General features: G+C 38.4%; 3 protein-coding genes across 3 annotated transcripts; 1 reads left to right on the top strand and 2 right to left on the bottom strand.

Annotated features, from left to right (window-relative positions):
* Positions 1–3,911: 3,911 nt before the first annotated feature.
* Positions 3,912–4,472, top strand: LOC148999806 (pectinesterase inhibitor-like). The gene has a single exon (XM_089139093.1). It carries the CDS (start codon positions 3,912–3,914, stop codon positions 4,470–4,472), a length of 561 nt encoding a protein of 186 aa, XP_088995219.1.
* Positions 4,473–5,742: 1,270 nt separating this feature from the next.
* Positions 5,743–7,234, bottom strand: LOC148999807 (HXXXD-type acyl-transferase family protein). The gene has a single exon (XM_089140519.1). It carries the CDS (start codon positions 7,175–7,177, stop codon positions 5,816–5,818), a length of 1,362 nt encoding a protein of 453 aa, XP_088996645.1. The 5' UTR covers positions 7,178–7,234; the 3' UTR covers positions 5,743–5,815.
* Positions 7,235–16,827: 9,593 nt separating this feature from the next.
* LOC148999808 (RING-H2 finger protein ATL5-like) lies at positions 16,828–17,394 on the bottom strand. The gene has a single exon (XM_089139094.1). The coding sequence runs from the start codon at positions 17,392–17,394 to the stop codon at positions 16,828–16,830; it is 567 nt and encodes a 188-aa protein (XP_088995220.1).
* Positions 17,395–19,174: the final 1,780 nt, after the last annotated feature.

Raw genomic sequence — 19,174 nt, forward strand, 5'->3', positions numbered from 1 at the left:
AAAAATAAAAGGAAAACTCAATCCATTCAATCTATCCATCTCATATCACCATTCAAAGGATATTGAAAGATAAAAGACATAATTACAAGATAATACTAAAGTAAATCAAGATATCAATAATAAAATTTAACTAACATCATTATACATATAATATAAGGTTAAGTATATTCCTCACCTTCCAACTGGATTCATTTCTCCAAAGATCAATAATTACTTCCCACAACTTGATAACTAAAGATATAAGATACATAAACCTATTCATGCAAAAGAAATAATTATCACAAATTAGAATAAATTTGGGTTTCAAAGGATATCCCAAAATCTTCCCATGAAAACCCAAATCTGAAAACTAGGTTAAAAAAGATAGTTCTCAACCTCACTAGTGAATGGTCTTTAATTCGCTATCGAAACGAAACTTTGGGAAAGTTTAATTGGCAGTAAAAGTATCCTATGGGTACCTTCAATTTGATCCAATTTAATCTAGATAAAAAAATGCCCAAATTGGCTCTCCTAAATCACTTGTGGGTAACTCAGAAAGTCAAAATGCAAAATCTTTCGTAAGGAGACAAACCATTACTCTCATACTCAGGGGGAACACACACACACACACACACACACACACACACATATATATATATATATATATATATGTATTTTGCATGTTTGTATTTGCATGGTACTGTTGGTTTATTTTTTCTTTTTGTTTTGCATAAACACTTGGATGATGACGGTTGTAGTCCGGTTACTTTATGGGAAATTATGCTTACAGATTAAGGGGGAGATTTATAAGGGTTAATCTGTCATTTTGTGGTTTGGGTGAGCCATTTGGTGAACCGGTTTGGTTCATTGCTTTGTATATATGTATTTGGGTTGGTTTGAAAGAAGTTGAGAAGTTCAGCATGGGTTAGAATTAAGGGTTTTCTTCTCTCTTCCTCTTTCTCTCTCATTCGTGCGATTTTTCTCCAACGGAAGGCGTTGCTGCTGCAACTCGAAAGATTTTCCAGGGATTGATGTGCATTTGAAGGCAATTAGAGGCGGCGTTTGGTTCTCTTTGATTACCCTTTCTTTTGCATTGTTTCTACCCAATATCTATAAGGTTTTCAAAATTTTCTCATATTGAATATGACTTAGTCTTGAGTCCAGGAGACATAGGTCTTATGACCAAACTCCATAATCATTGTTGTGTGTCTCCTTGCTTTCTTTTATGCATTTCTTGTTCTTCATCACGTATACGATCACAAACACATACACGAATACAAAGAAACGAAGAAGTCTAGAGCCAGATTGTTTGAGGGAAGACTACGAGAAGATCATTCAAAATCCAATTAAAGCTTTGGACATTGGCTGGAAGATTTGATGAGGATCTGATTCCAAGGCAGTAACCATTGCCGACCATAGAATAGCAGACACTACCCATGAACCATCTCCCTTTGCACTTGGCCGTTGGTTCATGTACCCAACTCCTATCCTTGTTATGGTTGAGCACACAGTTCCCAGCACCGGAGAACCAAACCCGAAATCCAATTCCGCCACCGGAAACCACAGACCGGATGAAATAGTGAGTGTCGGTCCTCCCCTGCCTAACACAATCTTGGCTAGCATCAAGCCTGGCCTGTCAATCAAGTCCAAGAAATGAGCTTCGTAAATTATCTCTGCAATTGATTCATGAACAAGTGATGCCACGCTTGAAAGTGGCAATTCCTTCAAATCCACACTACACTTGCTTCTCCAACAGCCACTGACAAGACATTTCCTATGTAATTAGACATGGAATAGGTATGCTGACTCATTCTTGTGCGTCCTTCCACTAACCTCCCCATCTTACATAAGTGTGAGATTCTTCAATGACTCTTACCATAACCTTCCAAACATATGCAGAGAAAGCCACAATCTTTATCTTCTTAACAGCTTCCGTGGATGAAATTTTCGCCACAAACCCTCTTTTCATATGTGAAATATTAGTACTTGGTCCAATCTAATTTTTCGAAATTTCTCTTCTTCTTTTTTCTGATTTTTTAAACTTTATGTTTGACCTTCTTCCCATATGTAAAATATCAGTAAAATTGAAGAAATTTTTAATGGCAATGACAATTGGTAAAAAAGACATTGAATTTGTTTTTTTTCTCCTTTTTCTTGTGTGTGTAAACAAGATGCAGAATATATAGGGACAACAAGCTTTTGGTGTTGTCTCCCTGATAAAACTCGACCCAATTCATGATTTGCCCTTGAGCAGTCTCTGTAGTTGCCTTTTCCCCAGTGCAATTTGAAGGGACAACAAGCTTTTGGTGTTGTCTCCCTCGTGAGCGCTTGTCAGCTATCATGGTGGCCTGGTGGGGGTCCTGGGGGAGCACCATGGACGGTTCAAATTGATTCTCATGATCCCATTTTCTCTCACTGTTGTTAGGTGTGTATAGTGACGTTAGTTGACCAGCAGAGACAGAAACCAAATCTGTAGCTTGTGTTCCATGTGTAAGCGCCAATAGAATGGAACGTTTTATCTTTTCAAACGAACCTTTGAGAACAAAGGTCTATGGTCATATATCTGGTTTGATTGTAAGTTGGAAAATTTGGGTGGATTCACGTCATATAGCATTGCTCCCCAATTTCATTAACCGTGTTTCATTCCAACGAGCAACGCGACCTCCTCGTAAATGAGTTGAAAGTGTGAGTCAAATCATACAAAAGGCACTAGCTACTAGCTAGATCTATTACATAAAGAAGCTAATTCTGTATCAATGAGTTGGCTGTGTAATAGAAACACGGATGTAATTCTAGCATAGTGGTGGCAGCATCATAGGAAGAGAGAGTAGTAGTTCAACGAAGTCTAAGAATCGAAAACAAGTTTGATGAGATCCTCCGAGCAGGATCCACATCTTCTGTAATTCCTTTCCCTACAATTCCCTCATAGGATTGTGCCATGTGGCATTTAAGTAATCCAACGGCTACCCAATTCAAACTAAATTTGAATTTTATTTAAACCCACCCATAATTTGGGTAACCGTTGAATTACTTAAATGCCACATGGCACAATCTTATGAGGGAATTGTAGGGAAAGGAATTACAGAGTATGTGACCTCCGGATTTTACAAAAATACTAACAAATGGCATAATAGCATGTACTTCACCCAAACACAACCGTCTGTGCAATGATTGGCACGTTCCTCTAAGTAGAAAACACCAAGTATGTACCCAGGGGCGGAGCTACCACAAGGCTAGAGTAGTGGGGCTGTGGCCCTTCCTGATTTTTTGAAATTCCTCATTCTCTTTCCAATGTTTTGAAAATTTCATTCTAGCCCTCTTTCTATTTGTGGAATGTCAACACTTGGCTCCCTTTAATTTTTTTAATCCCTTCCTCCCACCCCAGCCCCATATTTTGAAAGTTCTCCTTAGGCTTTTTTTAATGAGCTAAATACCAGTACTTAATCCCCAATTGAAGAAAATTTAACGGTAAGACAATGGGTAGAAAAATCATTGCATTCTATGTAAAATTTCAGTACTTAGCCCTGTTGATGTTAAATCCTTGCTCCGTCGTTGTACACACCCAACACCACAGGCACCACTTTGTTTGGCTGTAGTTAAAATACCCCACCGCATCACCATTGGAGATCTTTTTCCCAAACTTTATTCATGAATTGCGTGTAAAAAGGAGGATCAGACGTATCAAGCCTTACCCTTGTATTCATGGAGGTTGTTGCAGGACTTAAACCTGTGAACAACTGATCAGTAAATGAATACTAATTAATGTACTAAGCATGACCGTCAATTATGTTCTTGTTATGGTAAATGCAATAGTAATGATGTCGATATTTTTGCAGTATACATCGATAGCTAGTAAGGATATAATTGGAGGAGAATGACTATATATTTCTACCATACATATGATCTTTCTATCACAAACACTATTTCATGAAATGGGTGCTAAAGCCAGCCTTCATCACTTGTCACTGATCCTTCTTCTAGCCTTTGTTTTTATTCTCAACATCAATGACCCAGCATCAGCATCGTTAACCAATAGAGTGGCCATAGATTTATGTAATAAGTCCTCAGATCAGAATTTCTGCATTGGTGCACTTGCAAGTGACCCTAGAAGTGAATCTGCAGATTTTTATGGATTGGCCATCATTTCCTTCGACCTTCTCCGTGCCAATCTGACCCACGCTTTGGCATTTTCAAGCCAAATGAGTAACGAAATCCAAGATCCATCACTCAAATCATGTCTGGACTTCTGTAATGTGATGTATCGCACGACATATTTTACAGTCCAACAGGCTCGTTCATTTGCAGAAACAAAGAATTTTGGGACTGCTGAAGCAAGCATGGAAGATGTTGCATTTGGTTTTGTCCCTCAATGTACTGATGAGTTCAATAGACATCGTGTGGATGATTCAATATTGAAGGAGTGGAACCTTTTTTTGCAGAAATTGTCTGCAATTAGTGTGAATATTCTGCAAGCTCTCCAGGGAAAGGTGTGATCACTGATCAGTGCTTGCATGAATGCATGGGTTCTACTTGTTTCTTCTCTTTAATTTTCTGCTGTGGTAGTATTATTCCAGTTTTCCTAATATGTATTACCAAACGATGATAACAAGAGCACCTATTCTACATTTTATATCCGTTGGATTTTTCTCTGCTCGTCTTCAGTTAAGTTCGTCAGTTCTATAAATAAATATCCTCTTGTTGGATGTAAGTTTCAAGTTTAAACCGGTCATCACATACGGTTTGTTATTTCCGTAGCACATAAATGACCGTAAATTTAATTAGTATGGGATTTGAACTATTTGCTACAGAAGTAGAAAACCGTACCGTATAAGTATACATAATATCTAGTTAGTTATACATTAACTATTTACCACTTTTCTGGTGTCTGTGGCAAAAGTTCGGTTGCAAATACCTATTTTTCTTGTAGTGGCCCTCTAGCAGGCTCTATTTTTGCCTTTTTTTTCCGATTGCAATCAGAGGGGACAATAAACTTTTGTCATTGTCACCCTACTGCACCCTTGTCATTTCATGTTTGGGAGCACCATGGATGGTTCAGAATCTTTAAGACTCCCTCTTTCTCTCGTACCTTGCTTGGGTCTTGTGCCATAAATATGCAGGACCATCAAGCCATACACTTTGGGCGGTGGGATTGGAATTTCGGTCGAAATTTTGGATCTTACGGCCGAAATTTTGGCTTGATGATCCTGTGCAGGATACAAGCTTTTTCGCTTTCTCTCACTGTCATTTGGCGCCTAGTGAATTCACCTGCGTGCCCAACAACCAACACTAGTAGTAGGTGGTTGATTCCTAGTTTGAAGCCATGTTTGAAATGAACGTTAACCATTGAAATCTAGGGTCTATGATCATGGATCTAAGCCTTCTTCGAAATAATAGATTGAGAATTTGAGATCAATCTAGTTTCCATTGCATAGTTTTGAGAATTTCCCAGTTGAAGACCCACTTAGGGTTTTTGTTGGTTGGGCCAGAAAACATTTAGCTGCAACTAGGAATGATGATTCTCCTTTAATTGGTAGAAAAAATATCTCTTTAGGTTTACATTTTTAAAATATAATTCAAGGTTTCAAAATCAGTGTCTATGACCGCCCAGGACAGCAGGAACATGGCTATGACTGGGACAGCAACCAAGTTTCTGCTGTTGGGTCAGAAATCTCTGTTGTTTTCTTCATAATTGGTTCTTCCTGAGCTTGAACCATCTTCTTTTGAACATTAACCATCAACTAGTTACGAAACATACAAATACAAACACAAACACAAACACAAAGAAACGAAGGAGTCTAGAGGCAGATTGTTTGAGGGAAGACTACGAGAAGATCATTCAAAGTCCAATTAAAGCTTTGGACATTGGCTGGAAGATTTGATGAGGATCTGATTCCAAGGCAGTAACCATTGCCGGCCATAGAATAGCAGACACTACCCATGATCCATCTCCCTTTGCACTTGGCCGTTGGTTCATGTACCCAACTCCTATCCTTGTTATGGTTGAGCACACAGTTCCCAGCACCGGAGAACCAAACCCGAAATCCAATTCCGCCACCGGAAACCGCCGACCGGATGAAATAGTGAGTGCCGGTCCTCCCCGGCCTAACACAATCTTGGCTAGCATCAAACCTGGCCTGTGACACTCAATCCAATCAATCAAGTCCAAGAAATGAGCTTCGTTAGTCACCTCTGCAATTGATTCATGAACAATTGATGCCACACTTGAAAGTGGCAATTCCTTCAAATCCACTACACTTGCTTCTCCAACAGCCACTGACAAGACATTTCCTATGTAATTGGACATGGAATAGCTATGTTGACTCATTCTTGTGCGTCCGTCCACTAACCACCCCATCTTACATCGAGTGTGAGATTCATCAATGGCTCTTACCATAACCTTCCAAACATATGCAGAGAAAGCTTCAATCTTTGTTCTCTTAACACCTTCCATGGATGATAACTTCTGCAAATGATCTATACTTGATGCATCAATGTGATAGAGCCGTTTAAGCAAGATATCATTTGCAGGCATGTTGATTATCTCCTCCAACTTGCATGAAATGAATCTGTGGTCTAATGAGGGATCATAAGTAGGAGGAAGCCGTGGCCGGAGATGCCTCCGGTGATCTGGTAAGCACGAAATCGACTTTCCTTGAGCTATTTCCGACCATGACACAAGAAAGTTACCGAAGGTGCTTGCATCCCCTAATGCATGATCAAAGGTGAATGTAATGGAGACACCACCACAAGCGTAATTCGTTACCTGAACTTGCACTGGAAATTCAGATTTGGTATTAGAGACTAGTTTACCTTGTAGAGACTTGTTAAGATTGTAGAAATCGAAATCTTCTAAGGCAATATTTGCATGGGCTTCAACAATTAAGGCACCATGGTTGTCACATACTATCTCTGGCTCGTTAGTCCTTGGATTTGTAACTATCTGGCCAGCAAATGGGTAATAGTGTTTGAGTGTATCTGAAAGGGAACTCTTGAGGTCATTCACAATGGTAGCATAACTCTTGAAGGGTGGTTTGGTGTAGAAGTAGAAATAAGTGACTGGAAAACGGCCGGAAAGAAGATCTAAATTTGAAAGGGAGATGACATTGATGGGTTGTGAGGTAACACCTGAAGCCTTAGCAATGCTTCTTCCGGTGAATTTCACTATGAAATCATCACTTGCCGGAATTTCAAACTCCATTGGATGTGCTGTAGAAGACTTTGAAAAGCACCTGAAGAAGATTTTTCTCTTGCTTTGTGTAGGAAGCTATGGCTTATTTATAATAGAAGTCCCACCTATAGTTGGACTTTTATTAGAGTCAATTGTAATTGTTGTCTTGAACTAGGTCGGGTCGGATTGGATTGGGTCAAATATCAAAGATTGCCATGCATATCCGAATTGATATCTCTTACAAAACTATTTTTTTCCCTTTAGGAACTGAGGTTTACCGGTTTACCGGACAGCTTACACGCACTTTGACTACGTCTTCAGGAGTAGCTTTTACATATATTTTAAATATAAACAAAGTTTTGCCCCTGGCCTCAAGAGAATTGGTACCCAAACATATTAGTTCTTAATATTTCTTAATAAATGGATTTTATCTTTTATTTATACACTGCAACTAATACAATATCAATCTGATGTTGATATCTGGTAGTTCTCTCCACCTCGTTACATATTAGTTTAGGAAATCATATAACGGTAACATAATGGTCAGATTGATCTATAATGACGTGTAGATTGCTAACAATATTAACAAACAGCCATTACTCCTAGGCACACTATTGATTTTTTGAAATTTCCCCCCTCCCTTACCAGTCTTTTGAAATTTTTGCCTCATACCCTCTTTTCATATGTGAAACATCAGCACTTGGTCCAATTTAATTTTTTGAAAATTTTCCCTCTCATTCCTCTTTTCAATTTTTTTGAACTTTCTGTTTGACCTTCTTTCCATGTGTAAAAATATCAGTACTTTGTCTTGAGATTAGAGAAATCTTAATAGTAATGACAATAGGTAAAAAAAGACATTTAGTTTTATATGAAATGTATATACATTTCGTGTGTAAACAAGATGCAGAATCGGGTGCCTAGTAGAACCATGATCAAACCCGATCCAATTCATGATTTGCCCTTGAGCAGTCTCTGTAGTTGCTTTTTCCCCAGACCAATTTGAAGGGACAACATGCTTTTGGTATTGTCTCCCTCGTGAGCGCTTGTCACCTATCATGGTGGGGGTCCTGGGAAACACCATGGACGGTTCAAATTGATTCTCATGATCCCATTTTCTCTCACTGTTGTTAGGTGTGTAGTGACTTTAGTTGACCAGCACAGACGCTAGTGGTAAGTGTTTGATTCCCAGTGATGAGACAGAAACCAAATCTGAAGCTTGTGTTCCATGTGTAATTGCCATTAGAATGGAACGTTTTATCTTTTCAAACGAACCTTTGAGAACAAAGGTCTATGGTCATGTATCTGGGTTGATTGTAAACTGGAAAATTTGGGTGGATTCACGTCATATAGCATTGCTCCCCCAATTTCATTAACTGTGTTTCATTTCAACAAGCAACGCAACCTCCTTGTAAATGAGTTGAAAGTGTGAGTCAAATCATACAAATGGCATTAGCTAGATCTATTACATAAAGAAGGCAGTTTCTGAATCATCGGGTTGGCAGTTTAATAAAAACATGGATGTAATTCTAGCACAGTGGTGGCAGCATCATAGGAAGAGATAGTAGCTCAAAGAAGTCTTAGAATTGACCGAGCATTACAAAAATACTAACAAATGGCATAATAGCGTGTACTTCACCCAAACACAAATGTCTGTGCAATGATTGGCATGTTCCTCTAAGTAGAAAACACCAAGTATATACCTAGGGGCAGAGCTACCACAAGGCTAGAATAGCGGGCTGTGGCCCTCCCTGATTTTTTGAAATTCCTCATTCTCTTTCAATTTTTTTGAAAATTTCCTTCTAGCCCTCTTTCTATGTGTGGAATATCAACTCATGGTTCTCTTTAATTTTTTTAATTCCTTCCCCCCACCCCACCCCCTTTTTTTGCAATTTCTCCTTTGGCCCTTTTTAATGAGTGAACCAGTACTTAATCCCCGATTGAAGAAAAATATAATGGTAAAAACAATAGGTAGAAAAGTCATTGTATTCTATGTAAAACTTATGTACATAGCCCTCACGATGTTAAATCCTAGCTCCATCGTTGTACACACTCAACACTACAGGCACAACTATGTTTGGCTGTAGGTAAAATACCACACCGCATCACCATTGGAGATATTTTTCCCAAACTTTATTCATGAATTGCATGTACAAAGGAGGATCAGACGTATCAAGCCTTACCCTTGTATTCATGGAGGTAGTTGCTGGACTAAAAACTGTGAATGGTGTGAGTGAAGATCACTTACCTCTTTAAGATTCACAAAACAGACGAGGGATTGGCTCTACTTCACAATCCACGCTTCTCTCACCTTCCAACATGTGTTCTCTGCCTCCTAACCATCCACAACAGCAATCTTGAGTAAAATAATGAGTAAAAAGGTCGGGGTTTGCTATATATAGGGAACATGGGACAAATTAGGGGAAAACCACGCAAACAAAACTAGCGGTCGCTTGGGGTGGTTGATTGGCCAATTAACCACCTTAAGCAACCGCCCCCTAGTATTTTTTAGTACTCGGGTGTTTTGCTCAAGGGGTTGATCCCCAACTCAAACTTAACCCTAAACAACATCTGGGGGAGGTCTTACCTTCAATCTAGACATCTTCAAACACCTCTTGATTCTGACTGGAAATCAATTTTCCTAGTAAGGCAGGTTCTTCATTAAGGGAATCCAGATCCATGGACTCAAGATATGGATCATGGATTTCAATCCGGATACTCCACAACTTATTCTAGCTTGACCTTCAGGTTATCGGACCTGCAATAGGGATTCTATGTTAGAATTACGGGGGTTGTTACAGTACACATCTGTCATTTCCCGTTTGCCTTCTTGACCATCACAACATTAGCTAACCAAGTTGGACACTCAATCGGTTGGATGAATCCCGAACCCTACAATTCTCCACTGATGGCTTCGTGCTTTTCCATTGAGAAATTTCTCCTTCTCTGGATTACAGGTTTGGCCTTCGGGTCTATCCATAGTCTATGCTCTGCCAAAGTTTGGTCTATGCTTGACATATCAGGCGCTGACCATGCGAACACATCGATGTTCTACCAAAGAAACTTCTTCAATTTTTCTTATAAGTCCTTTGTTTGTTTTGACCCAATGAAGGTTGTTCTACCTTCATCAGTTGAATCCAATTGGACTCTCTCTAGCTTTTCAATGGGTTCAGGTCTCTGCATTATGTCTTCGTCCCTATCATCCTAAACTTCAATCGATAAAGTTGTAGCTTTTCTTGGTCCAACTTTATCCTTCAAATATGAAACATAAGATTGTTTGGAGGTTTTCTGATAAGAAGTTACCTCTCCTACTCCTTTTTCAGTTGGGAATTCAATCTTCATAAGCTTGGTTGATACGACTGCTCCCAACTTTGTGAGGGATGGTCGATCGAGTATAAAATTATATGTAGGGAGTTTCCGAACGACCAAGAAGTTCACCTAAATGGCAGTCTCCTTCGAGAAGTTTCCAACTGTTAGATCCAGTTGTATTGATCCCTCCGATATTGCTGAAGATCCAGCAAAGACGTACAAATGAGTGGAGGTTGGCTTCAGCAAATCCTCCTCCATCTTTAACTTTTGATATGCTTCATAAGACAGAAGACCTGCTGATGATCCTATGTCTACTAATACCCTGTGCACCTCCTGATGGCTAGTCTCGACCTTGATCACGATCGCATCATCATGAGGTGTGCATATGCCTCTTTCGTCCTCCTCATTGAACACAATGCTTTCTTCTACATTCAGTCTCTTTCTTTTTATTGCCTCTCCTGATCCCACGAACTTTGATTTTGCTTTCAACTTTCTGAGGGATTTGAATTCTGGGCCCCCGAATATTGTGAGGATCAAGGATCGACTAGCCCCTATTATCTCCTCCCTTTTTTGGATTGGGGGGCCTCAACCCAACGATATCTACTTCCCTAGCGCTCCCTTCTCTTCTCTTCAGTGGCTCTTCTATCCTGATCATCACCTTGACCCTTTACAAAGCTGGACATGTGTCCCCGGGATATCAATCTCTCTATGTCTGCCTTCAAGTGCCTACACTCATTAGTCTAGTGCCCATAATCTTTATGGAAACGATAGTATTTCTCCATGTTTCTTTCTCCAAGTTTGGCAATCATCTTGGGTGGCCATCTCAAGATGTCTTAATACTTAATCTGCTTTAGGATATCTGATCTTTGGGTATTTAACGGTGTGTACTCTGCATGGTCGAGAGAACGCTGCCTCCATCCTGAATGCACCTTTCTCCCTCGATCATTGTTCAGTACTTTCAAACCTTGACCTTTTTCTGAGGCCTTTTGTTCCATAGTAGTTGCCTTCCCTTCTCCTTGCAAAGCGTCGAGGATCTCTGTTACTTCTACTTGTTTTTGACATCTTTGGACAAGTTAGGGATATGTGGTCGGCATATCCTATAACAGCAACTCCAGTAGTCGCCTATTGGAGAAGCCTGTAAAGAAAGCTGTTTTGGTCACCTGTTCATCAAGATTCTCGATCTTCATGATAGCCTTATTAAATCTTTGTAAATAATCCCGAATAGACTCGTTCTTTGCTTCTTTAATAGTGAACAAAGTCTCTTCGGTCTTATTGGTTTGGATCCCACTCTGGAACCGATTGATAAACTTTCGAGTTGGTTCATCAAAATCAGCGATTCTTCCCGAATGCAAGTTCTAGAACCACTTCTGAGCTACTCCTGTGAGTGAAGACCTGAACACTCTACATAGGATTATATCCGAGTTGTCAGCAACAGCCATTGTCTATTGGTAGTAACTCATATGGGCAACTGGATCTCCAGATCCATCAAATGAAGAGAAGATTGGGAGTTTGAAGTTGTGGGGGAATCTGTACCTAGCATTGACATATACAAACAGGGTTTTTCTGATAATTGAATAGATGTCATTGGTCCTTTTGCCCCTCATGAGTTGTTCCCAATTTTTTGTTGAAATCAACCAGTTCTCGATCTATTTGCACTGCTTGAGTGCCTGTCGTTCGGACGCTACCCCTGCCTGATCGTTGGGAAGTCACGTGTGCGTTCGCACTCCACGTTTGAACATGGTGAGAGTTACAGTTCAACTCCCTTGTGCACTATCTTGAACATCCTAATCATCTCTCCTAGGCAACTCTCCAGTCCTCCTTACACTCGATCGTTCTTCCCATACTCCTTGTAGACCTTGGTTTCTTTCCTACCAGAAGTTTTGGTCCTCAATTTGTTGTCTATTTATCCGAGGAGAACGCCCCTTGACTGGAGAATTTCATCTCTCAACCCTTCGTGCTCGTCCTCAAGCTTCTTCTCGATCTTGAAGGTTAGGGTGTCTTGGGGCTCCTAAGCGTCTAGCCACCATTCGAAGCATTTGCTGCATTTCCAATAATTGGATTTACATCTGATTAATCTATTCTTAAATGACTAGAACCATTTGAACTTCATCGTTCGGGTCATCCAGATGGACTTCTCTGGCAATTTCTTCTTCATGGATTTCTCCTTCACGAACGTGATTTCCCTCAGGAGGATTTTATCCTAGAGGAGGTTGGAGATTTTGATTTTGATGCCTCAGAGTCGTAGATCTAGTGTCTACCATAGATTTTTGAAGCGTTTCCCATAAACGACGCCAAATGAAGCATCCAAAAATTGTTTAGCCTTCAGATTCCTGCAAAATAGACATCAAACGCCGGCCGACCGTGCGTTCCGGTAGCCACCTCTGAAAGTCAATCAACAATTGAAACACCACAGAACTCTGACTTGATGCAGAGCTTGAATTGAACAAATTAATGGAGGGGGACGATTGAGTTACTTTCACTGTGTGCAATCCTTTGGTTTATATAGATTTTACCTGTTATTCTCGACTGTTAGATGCATTCACCTTCCTCTTTGTTGACAGTTTGATCCTAGGGTTTTTACCCCCTTTCAGAGTTAGTGGCGGTTACCTTTAGTGGCACGATCGTGTATCCCGAATTTGATGGGAGCACGTTTCTTCCCATAATCGTCTTTGACCCGACCGTGGTCGAACCCGGCCTGATATTATTTTTCCTCATCACTACCATACATATGATCTTTCTACCACAAAAACTATTTCATGAAATTGTTGGTGTAATTGTATTACAAATTCTACAAAACACAAAAATGAAATTGCAATACAATTGAAAGATGAATATCCTTAGCCAATCCGAAGAGCTTGATGTTGCAATCGAACGAACCACCACTCAATGAGGTTGAGTCACATCTTGAGTGTTGTCTTTAAGGTAATTAATGCACCATACTACCAAGGGTTGTTCGCACCACCACCTCCAATTAAGATAAAACAACCTCTAACTAGAAGATAAGGCAGTTCTTCTAGTCCCCTCAAGGAGCCAAAAGCTACAACACAACACTTAGACCAATTCAAATAAAGAAATTAACTTTGTAACACAAATTATGCAAGTGTGAAGAGTGTCTCTATTACACACCACATGCAAGGAAAGGTAAGGTTTATATAGACCCAAACTTTACCTTACACCCCTTGAGAATCTGCTGAAGCAAGCATGGAAGACGTTGCATTTGGTTTTGTGCCTCAATGTACTAATGAGTTCAATAGACATTGTGCGGATGATTCAATATTGAAGGAGCGGAACCTTTTTTTGCAGAAATTGTCTGCAATTAGTGTGAAGATTCTGCAAGCTCTCTAGGGAAAGGTGTGATCACTGATCAGTGGTTGCATGCATGCATGCATGCATGGGTTCTACTTAATTAATTAAGTTATCATGTAATAACAAGACGTTAATCTACTTGTTTCTTCCCTTTAATTTTCTGCTTTGATAGTATTATTCTGCTTGTCTTTAGTTATGTTGGTCAGTTTTATAAATAAATATCCTCTTGTTGGATGTAAATTTCAAGTTTAAACTGGTCACATACTAGAATAATTATTTAAGTTGAAATGGTAAGTTCAAAATGGTTATCATACTAGAATAATTCTTTAATTTGAAATGGTGTGTACTTAAAATTATGTCAAGATTTTGAACAACCTAATCAAGAGTCATGCCAATTAGGCATGATAAGAAAAATTGACAAGGATTAGCCATGAATTGTATTAGTCACACAAGAATGAGTACTTCTTTCCCCAACAAGGGAGAGTTTTCCTTGTAGTCGATTCCATTAAGTTGGAATTGGATCCACTTAATTCATTTCCTTCCCTTCTTAAGAAGCACAAAATATGATAACTAAGTAATTCTTTGATTTTCTTTCCTTCTAGAATTTTTTTACAAGGATAAGTACTCTTGTCCTCCGGTACCATAGCTTGTCTATAATGATAATTACTAGTGTCATCTAATACTAGAGCTAAATATTAATCAAATTATGTTCTTTATGATATTATTGTTGCTTCGTCATTTCTAGCGGTGTTAAGAAGCTATTAAAGTTGGTTTTGTAATGTTCATTTTGCCTTCCAAAATTATTGATGCACCTTTGTATTATAGTTTAATTACTATTCCTTGTACCTTTTGAAATTACGAACCCATGCATTGATTTTGCTCCAACTTATTGATGTTATTATATGACTTTTGTACTTTTCAAAAATCTCAAAATAACCCTGAAGTTTATTTTTATTTCTCCTTGTACGCTATCTCATCAAATCTGACTCTTTGAAACCAAAATTACTAGAATTAATAAGTTAAAAGGGATATTCCATATGTTTTTTTTAAATAAATATAAGGAGTAATTGTTGTAGCCTCATGTACTATAGCTTAATTACTACCTTGTCCCTTACTTTTCATTTATTTATTATCTGATTTCCATTAGGTTCATTTTCTTAGCAGAAAGAATAATAATTTAGGTAATTTTTTAATCCAAAATGATAAGAATATTAAAAAATTAGTACTTGAAAGACAAAATCGACATTAAACATTCAATTGTAAACCTGTAACAACATCAAAACACTGTTAGAACGGGGGACAATAATAATTATCCTTAAATATAATATTATCTTTGGCTTCTTAATTCTAGTGAAGGGTAAAATGGACATTGTGCACCTAACCTAATTGTTTTTTATCACCATTAGAAATGAGGGGAAAATAGTAATTTCATAAAGAGCAAGGTTCGATTAGTAATTAACCTATAGTGCAAGGGGCATCAACAATTATTCATAAATAATCACAAACACAAGTTTATTCTAGGTTTTTGAAAAATACAAAGATATCATGTCATTATTTAACTAATGGAGCTTAATGGCACACGCCACACGGTGTCTTTTCTTTCTTCGGTAGCCCTGGAGGATTAGTCCTTCCACCATGCGATTACGATTAGGTTGTCCAAGCCCTTCCTTTATCCCTTCATGCCTTAAACATGCCCTTCTCACCCTTCCATGCATGTCAGTCTAATCTAACCAACTAGATTGATCACAGTAACCAACAGCAGTGTTAGGCATATATTAGTCCGTCACTAACGAGCATACAACAGATTCGTGGTCGGACTCCTCTTACTTAGGAAGTGGCATAACTGGTGAACGCGAGCGGTTGGACCCTGCGAAGCTTGTCATTTGAGACAAATCCATCGTTGCCCCAGAGGACCCTTTCAAGAAGCCCGTCCCTCGCCTTTCGCCTATCCATATCCAGCCAAGCTTGCGGGGGACGTCTTGATAGAGGACTCATTACCTCGAATGAATCTTGAATGTTTAGCGAATCGATCTTGGTTTCAGGCAAAATTCAATTTGAACAATAATTTAAAAAACAAAACACAAAAAGTAAAGTAGTAATTAAGTTGGCATAGCTCTGGGGTGTCTATACTTTTCGCCAACTATCTTGGGGTATCTCTCTAATTTTTTTCAAAATAATAATAATAATAATCAATTTAATCCTACCCTACTAATAACCTTCACCTTTGATTAAAAAAAATATAATATGGTATCTCACAATAATTAAAATTTTTGAAATAGACAACAATTTTATATATTGAGAATGGGGTATTACATAATCCGTAAGGCCCAGGGCTACACCCTACATCCCAAGAGGATTAACAATAATCAAATTTTCCTTTTCTTAACTGATCCGTTCTTTTTCTTTTCAATTGGCTAGAGTAAATTCTTCTATTTTTTTTTTTTTTTTTTCCGAGGGTGAAATCGAAGGAGTAGGAGCAGACGTCATCGAAAACGGAACGAGATGAATCTGATACACTGATACAGAGAAAAATGAATATTATTAATCTTGATAAGTGTTACAATCACTATATGTAAGCTAGGTTACTTGCCACATCAGCAGTATCAATCTAACACAGCATGGTTATGTGGAGAATGACGTGGACTCATCCCTTGACAATCTGATTGAAGTGAAAGCGTTCCTGCATTGCATGCTCAACGAAATATTCTGAGCAAATCTATAGACCGACACCCCGTATGACTCGGATAAATTTCCGGTTCATTAAGTCGAGCGAACCCGGCCAGACGGTTCATCTAGAATCTGGATTCTGGAACATCGTGGACTCTCTTGAGCCAAATCAACAAGGCACCCAGCCAAGTCAAACACCGGCAGCCATCAAAGTTGAATTCAGAGCAAACAACTATACGTATTGAACAATTTCAACCTCCCTTATTGATATGAAAAAAGAATTTTCAATACATGATGAATTCACCATTAATGAATACTGAACTTCTCTGTGTTAAGAATTGAAGAAACGTGCTGGATGATCCAACAAATGGGAAGGTACCACCACCACCACAGGAACCATCTCATGAAGACGGGGGAGAGGTGGCTCCGCCGACAGCGGTGCCGGAAATTGGGGTGGTGGTGGAGGTGTTGGTGGTGGTGCTACACCGGCAAATGGGGCATGTCATGTTTGATCTCAACCATGCATTGATACAATCTACATGAAAGAAATGCTTACAATTCGGTAGAAGCCTAACCATCTCTTCATCTTGAAACAGACTCAAGCAAACTGGACACTCTCTTGAGCCACCGTTCTTGTAGTCCTGTTGGTTGTTTGTTAACTCTTTGTAAGCGAAAACCGGTAGAGAATCAATTACAGATTGATTAACACCAGAATTACTTGACGGTTCATATGGGTCTGATCGCATGATTGTGGCTTCATTGATTAACTGATTGATCCTCGAACGATGCCTTGCAGTGCTGCGACGAAGGAGACACCATGCTGTGAGGTATAGAAGAATCACTAACGTGACTGCAATTAGTAAAGAAAGGATTAATGTGACAACCACGCCGATCCAGTTTCCTCCACCATTATCGTTCATTGGATAGGTTCTATCGCCACCGCCACCGCCGCCACTGCCAGAAGACATGGTTGCAATGATCTTTAACTTTCAAAGAAGAATGAGATAAGATAAAAGCTGTGGAGAGGAAGAGAATGAATTATTTGTACTTGTCAAATTCGTTTTTATTTGAAATGGGGAATGCAAGAGAAACGTGGGTGCTTGTTTCATATACGGACCAAAGTCAAATTTGGTTGTCGTCTTCTTCACGTTATGACGAATCAACCATGGTTTATCAGACCGGAAATGTTAACCCAACTGGTTCAGTTCGACGGGTTCAAAGACAAGGTTAGTATTAGGTCCTTCATTGCACAAAATTTTTAACAATAATGGTAAGGGTCAAAAATTCATTGTATCATATGCGAAATATCGATAATTGGCGTCTCCCGATGTTAAATCCTATATCCACCTCTAGCAGCGGATGTAAATTTGGATCTGATGAACCAAAATCGTCTTGATCCTTCTTGAGCCGCAACAAGGTTCAAGCTCAAAATTCAGAGCATAAAGGCTGGTAACGATGTGTCGATTGAGGGTCTCACTAGGACCGGCCCTGTCTAACGATACAATTTTGTAATTTTTTATTTTTTACGATATTAGAAGTATAATCTGAAATTATGCTTTTCTTTTTTCATTATTTTGTGGTTAAGAACCAGGTGAGGGGTTTGGGTTAGGTTAGAATGAAACTTGATTTTGGCCATTCAAAAGGATTAGGGTTAGGGTAAAATATTCGAGGTTGGCCTTAGAATTTTAGAAAAGCCTAATTAAATCCAATCTTGTCACAACCCTAATATCGAGATTATATTAATATTAATGATTACAATTTTAAAAGTATTTGTGATGATTTTTTTTCTTGTACCTTTTATTAGCTTTTAAAATATTCTAACTAATCTTGGCTCATAAGATCCATCCAAAATAAAAAGTAAAAAAAATTCTTTTTTTTTAAATAATTTGAGTCAGTATTAAATCGCTATCAGTGTGAACCGACCGACCCTAAGACCGATGGTTGAACCATACGGGTTGGGTCAAATAGTGCTTTTCACTTTTCGAGATGTATGTCCTAACCTGAACTTTGCTTCTTGACCAGACCCTTCGCATCAGTCTCTTTCATATGTTTTTTATTTCTTATTTATATGCTTTCACAAAACAAAAACAAAAACAAAACAACAAAACAGAAAAAACCCATACAAAATTACAAACTGATTTAAAATAATGAAAATTAAAAACTAGCAGCTGTCATGTATATATTTTATTTTCAAGTGATTGTCAGGACTTTAAATTTTAAATTTTATAAAAAGAAATGTAGTTATTATAATTTCCTACCGGTCCCTGAATGCTGTTCCAACCCATTACCCAAAAATTAGAAAAATGCTTTACCAACCCATTTGAATATTTTTCTATTATATATACTAGTGATATTTGAGAGAAAGAGAATATATAGATTTGCCATTTTATTATATGATTAATGATCTAATGATGTATATCAACATAATGGTTCACCATGTTTGTTGCAATTTATTTGTGAAGCAAAGCCAAGTGGGCCTCTGGCCTTTTCAGTGAACCTAGAATCTCTTCCTTGCCCTAATCCATTTTGCTAATCCTCCTTAAGATCTTAATCATTGCTAATTAGGGACTCTTTTTTCCATAAGATATCTTTTTTTTTGGGTACATTCTATAAGATATCTTGGATGTCAAGATAAAAATAAAAATACTAACAATAAGAATTTAAATTTGACAATAGAAATATATATAAATCGATTAGTGCCAAAAAAAAATTTTAAAGTAAAATAAAGAATCCTCATTTCCTTAAGAC

This window comes from Hakea prostrata, chromosome 11 (assembly GCF_041222555.1).
Source record: "Hakea prostrata isolate BN-2017 chromosome 11, UWA_Hpros_2, whole genome shotgun sequence".
Classification (NCBI taxonomy): Eukaryota; Viridiplantae; Streptophyta; class Magnoliopsida; order Proteales; family Proteaceae; genus Hakea; species Hakea prostrata.

What these genes read in the sequence shown, in the direction of transcription:
- LOC148999806 (XM_089139093.1), top strand. Translation starts at nt 3,912, where the DNA reads ATGGGTGCTAAAGCCAGCCTTCATCACTTGTCACTGATCCTTCTTCTA.
- LOC148999807 (XM_089140519.1), bottom strand. Translation starts at nt 7,177, where the DNA reads ATGGAGTTTGAAATTCCGGCAAGTGATGATTTCATAGTGAAATTCACC.
- LOC148999808 (XM_089139094.1), bottom strand. Translation starts at nt 17,394, where the DNA reads ATGTCTTCTGGCAGTGGCGGCGGTGGCGGTGGCGATAGAACCTATCCA.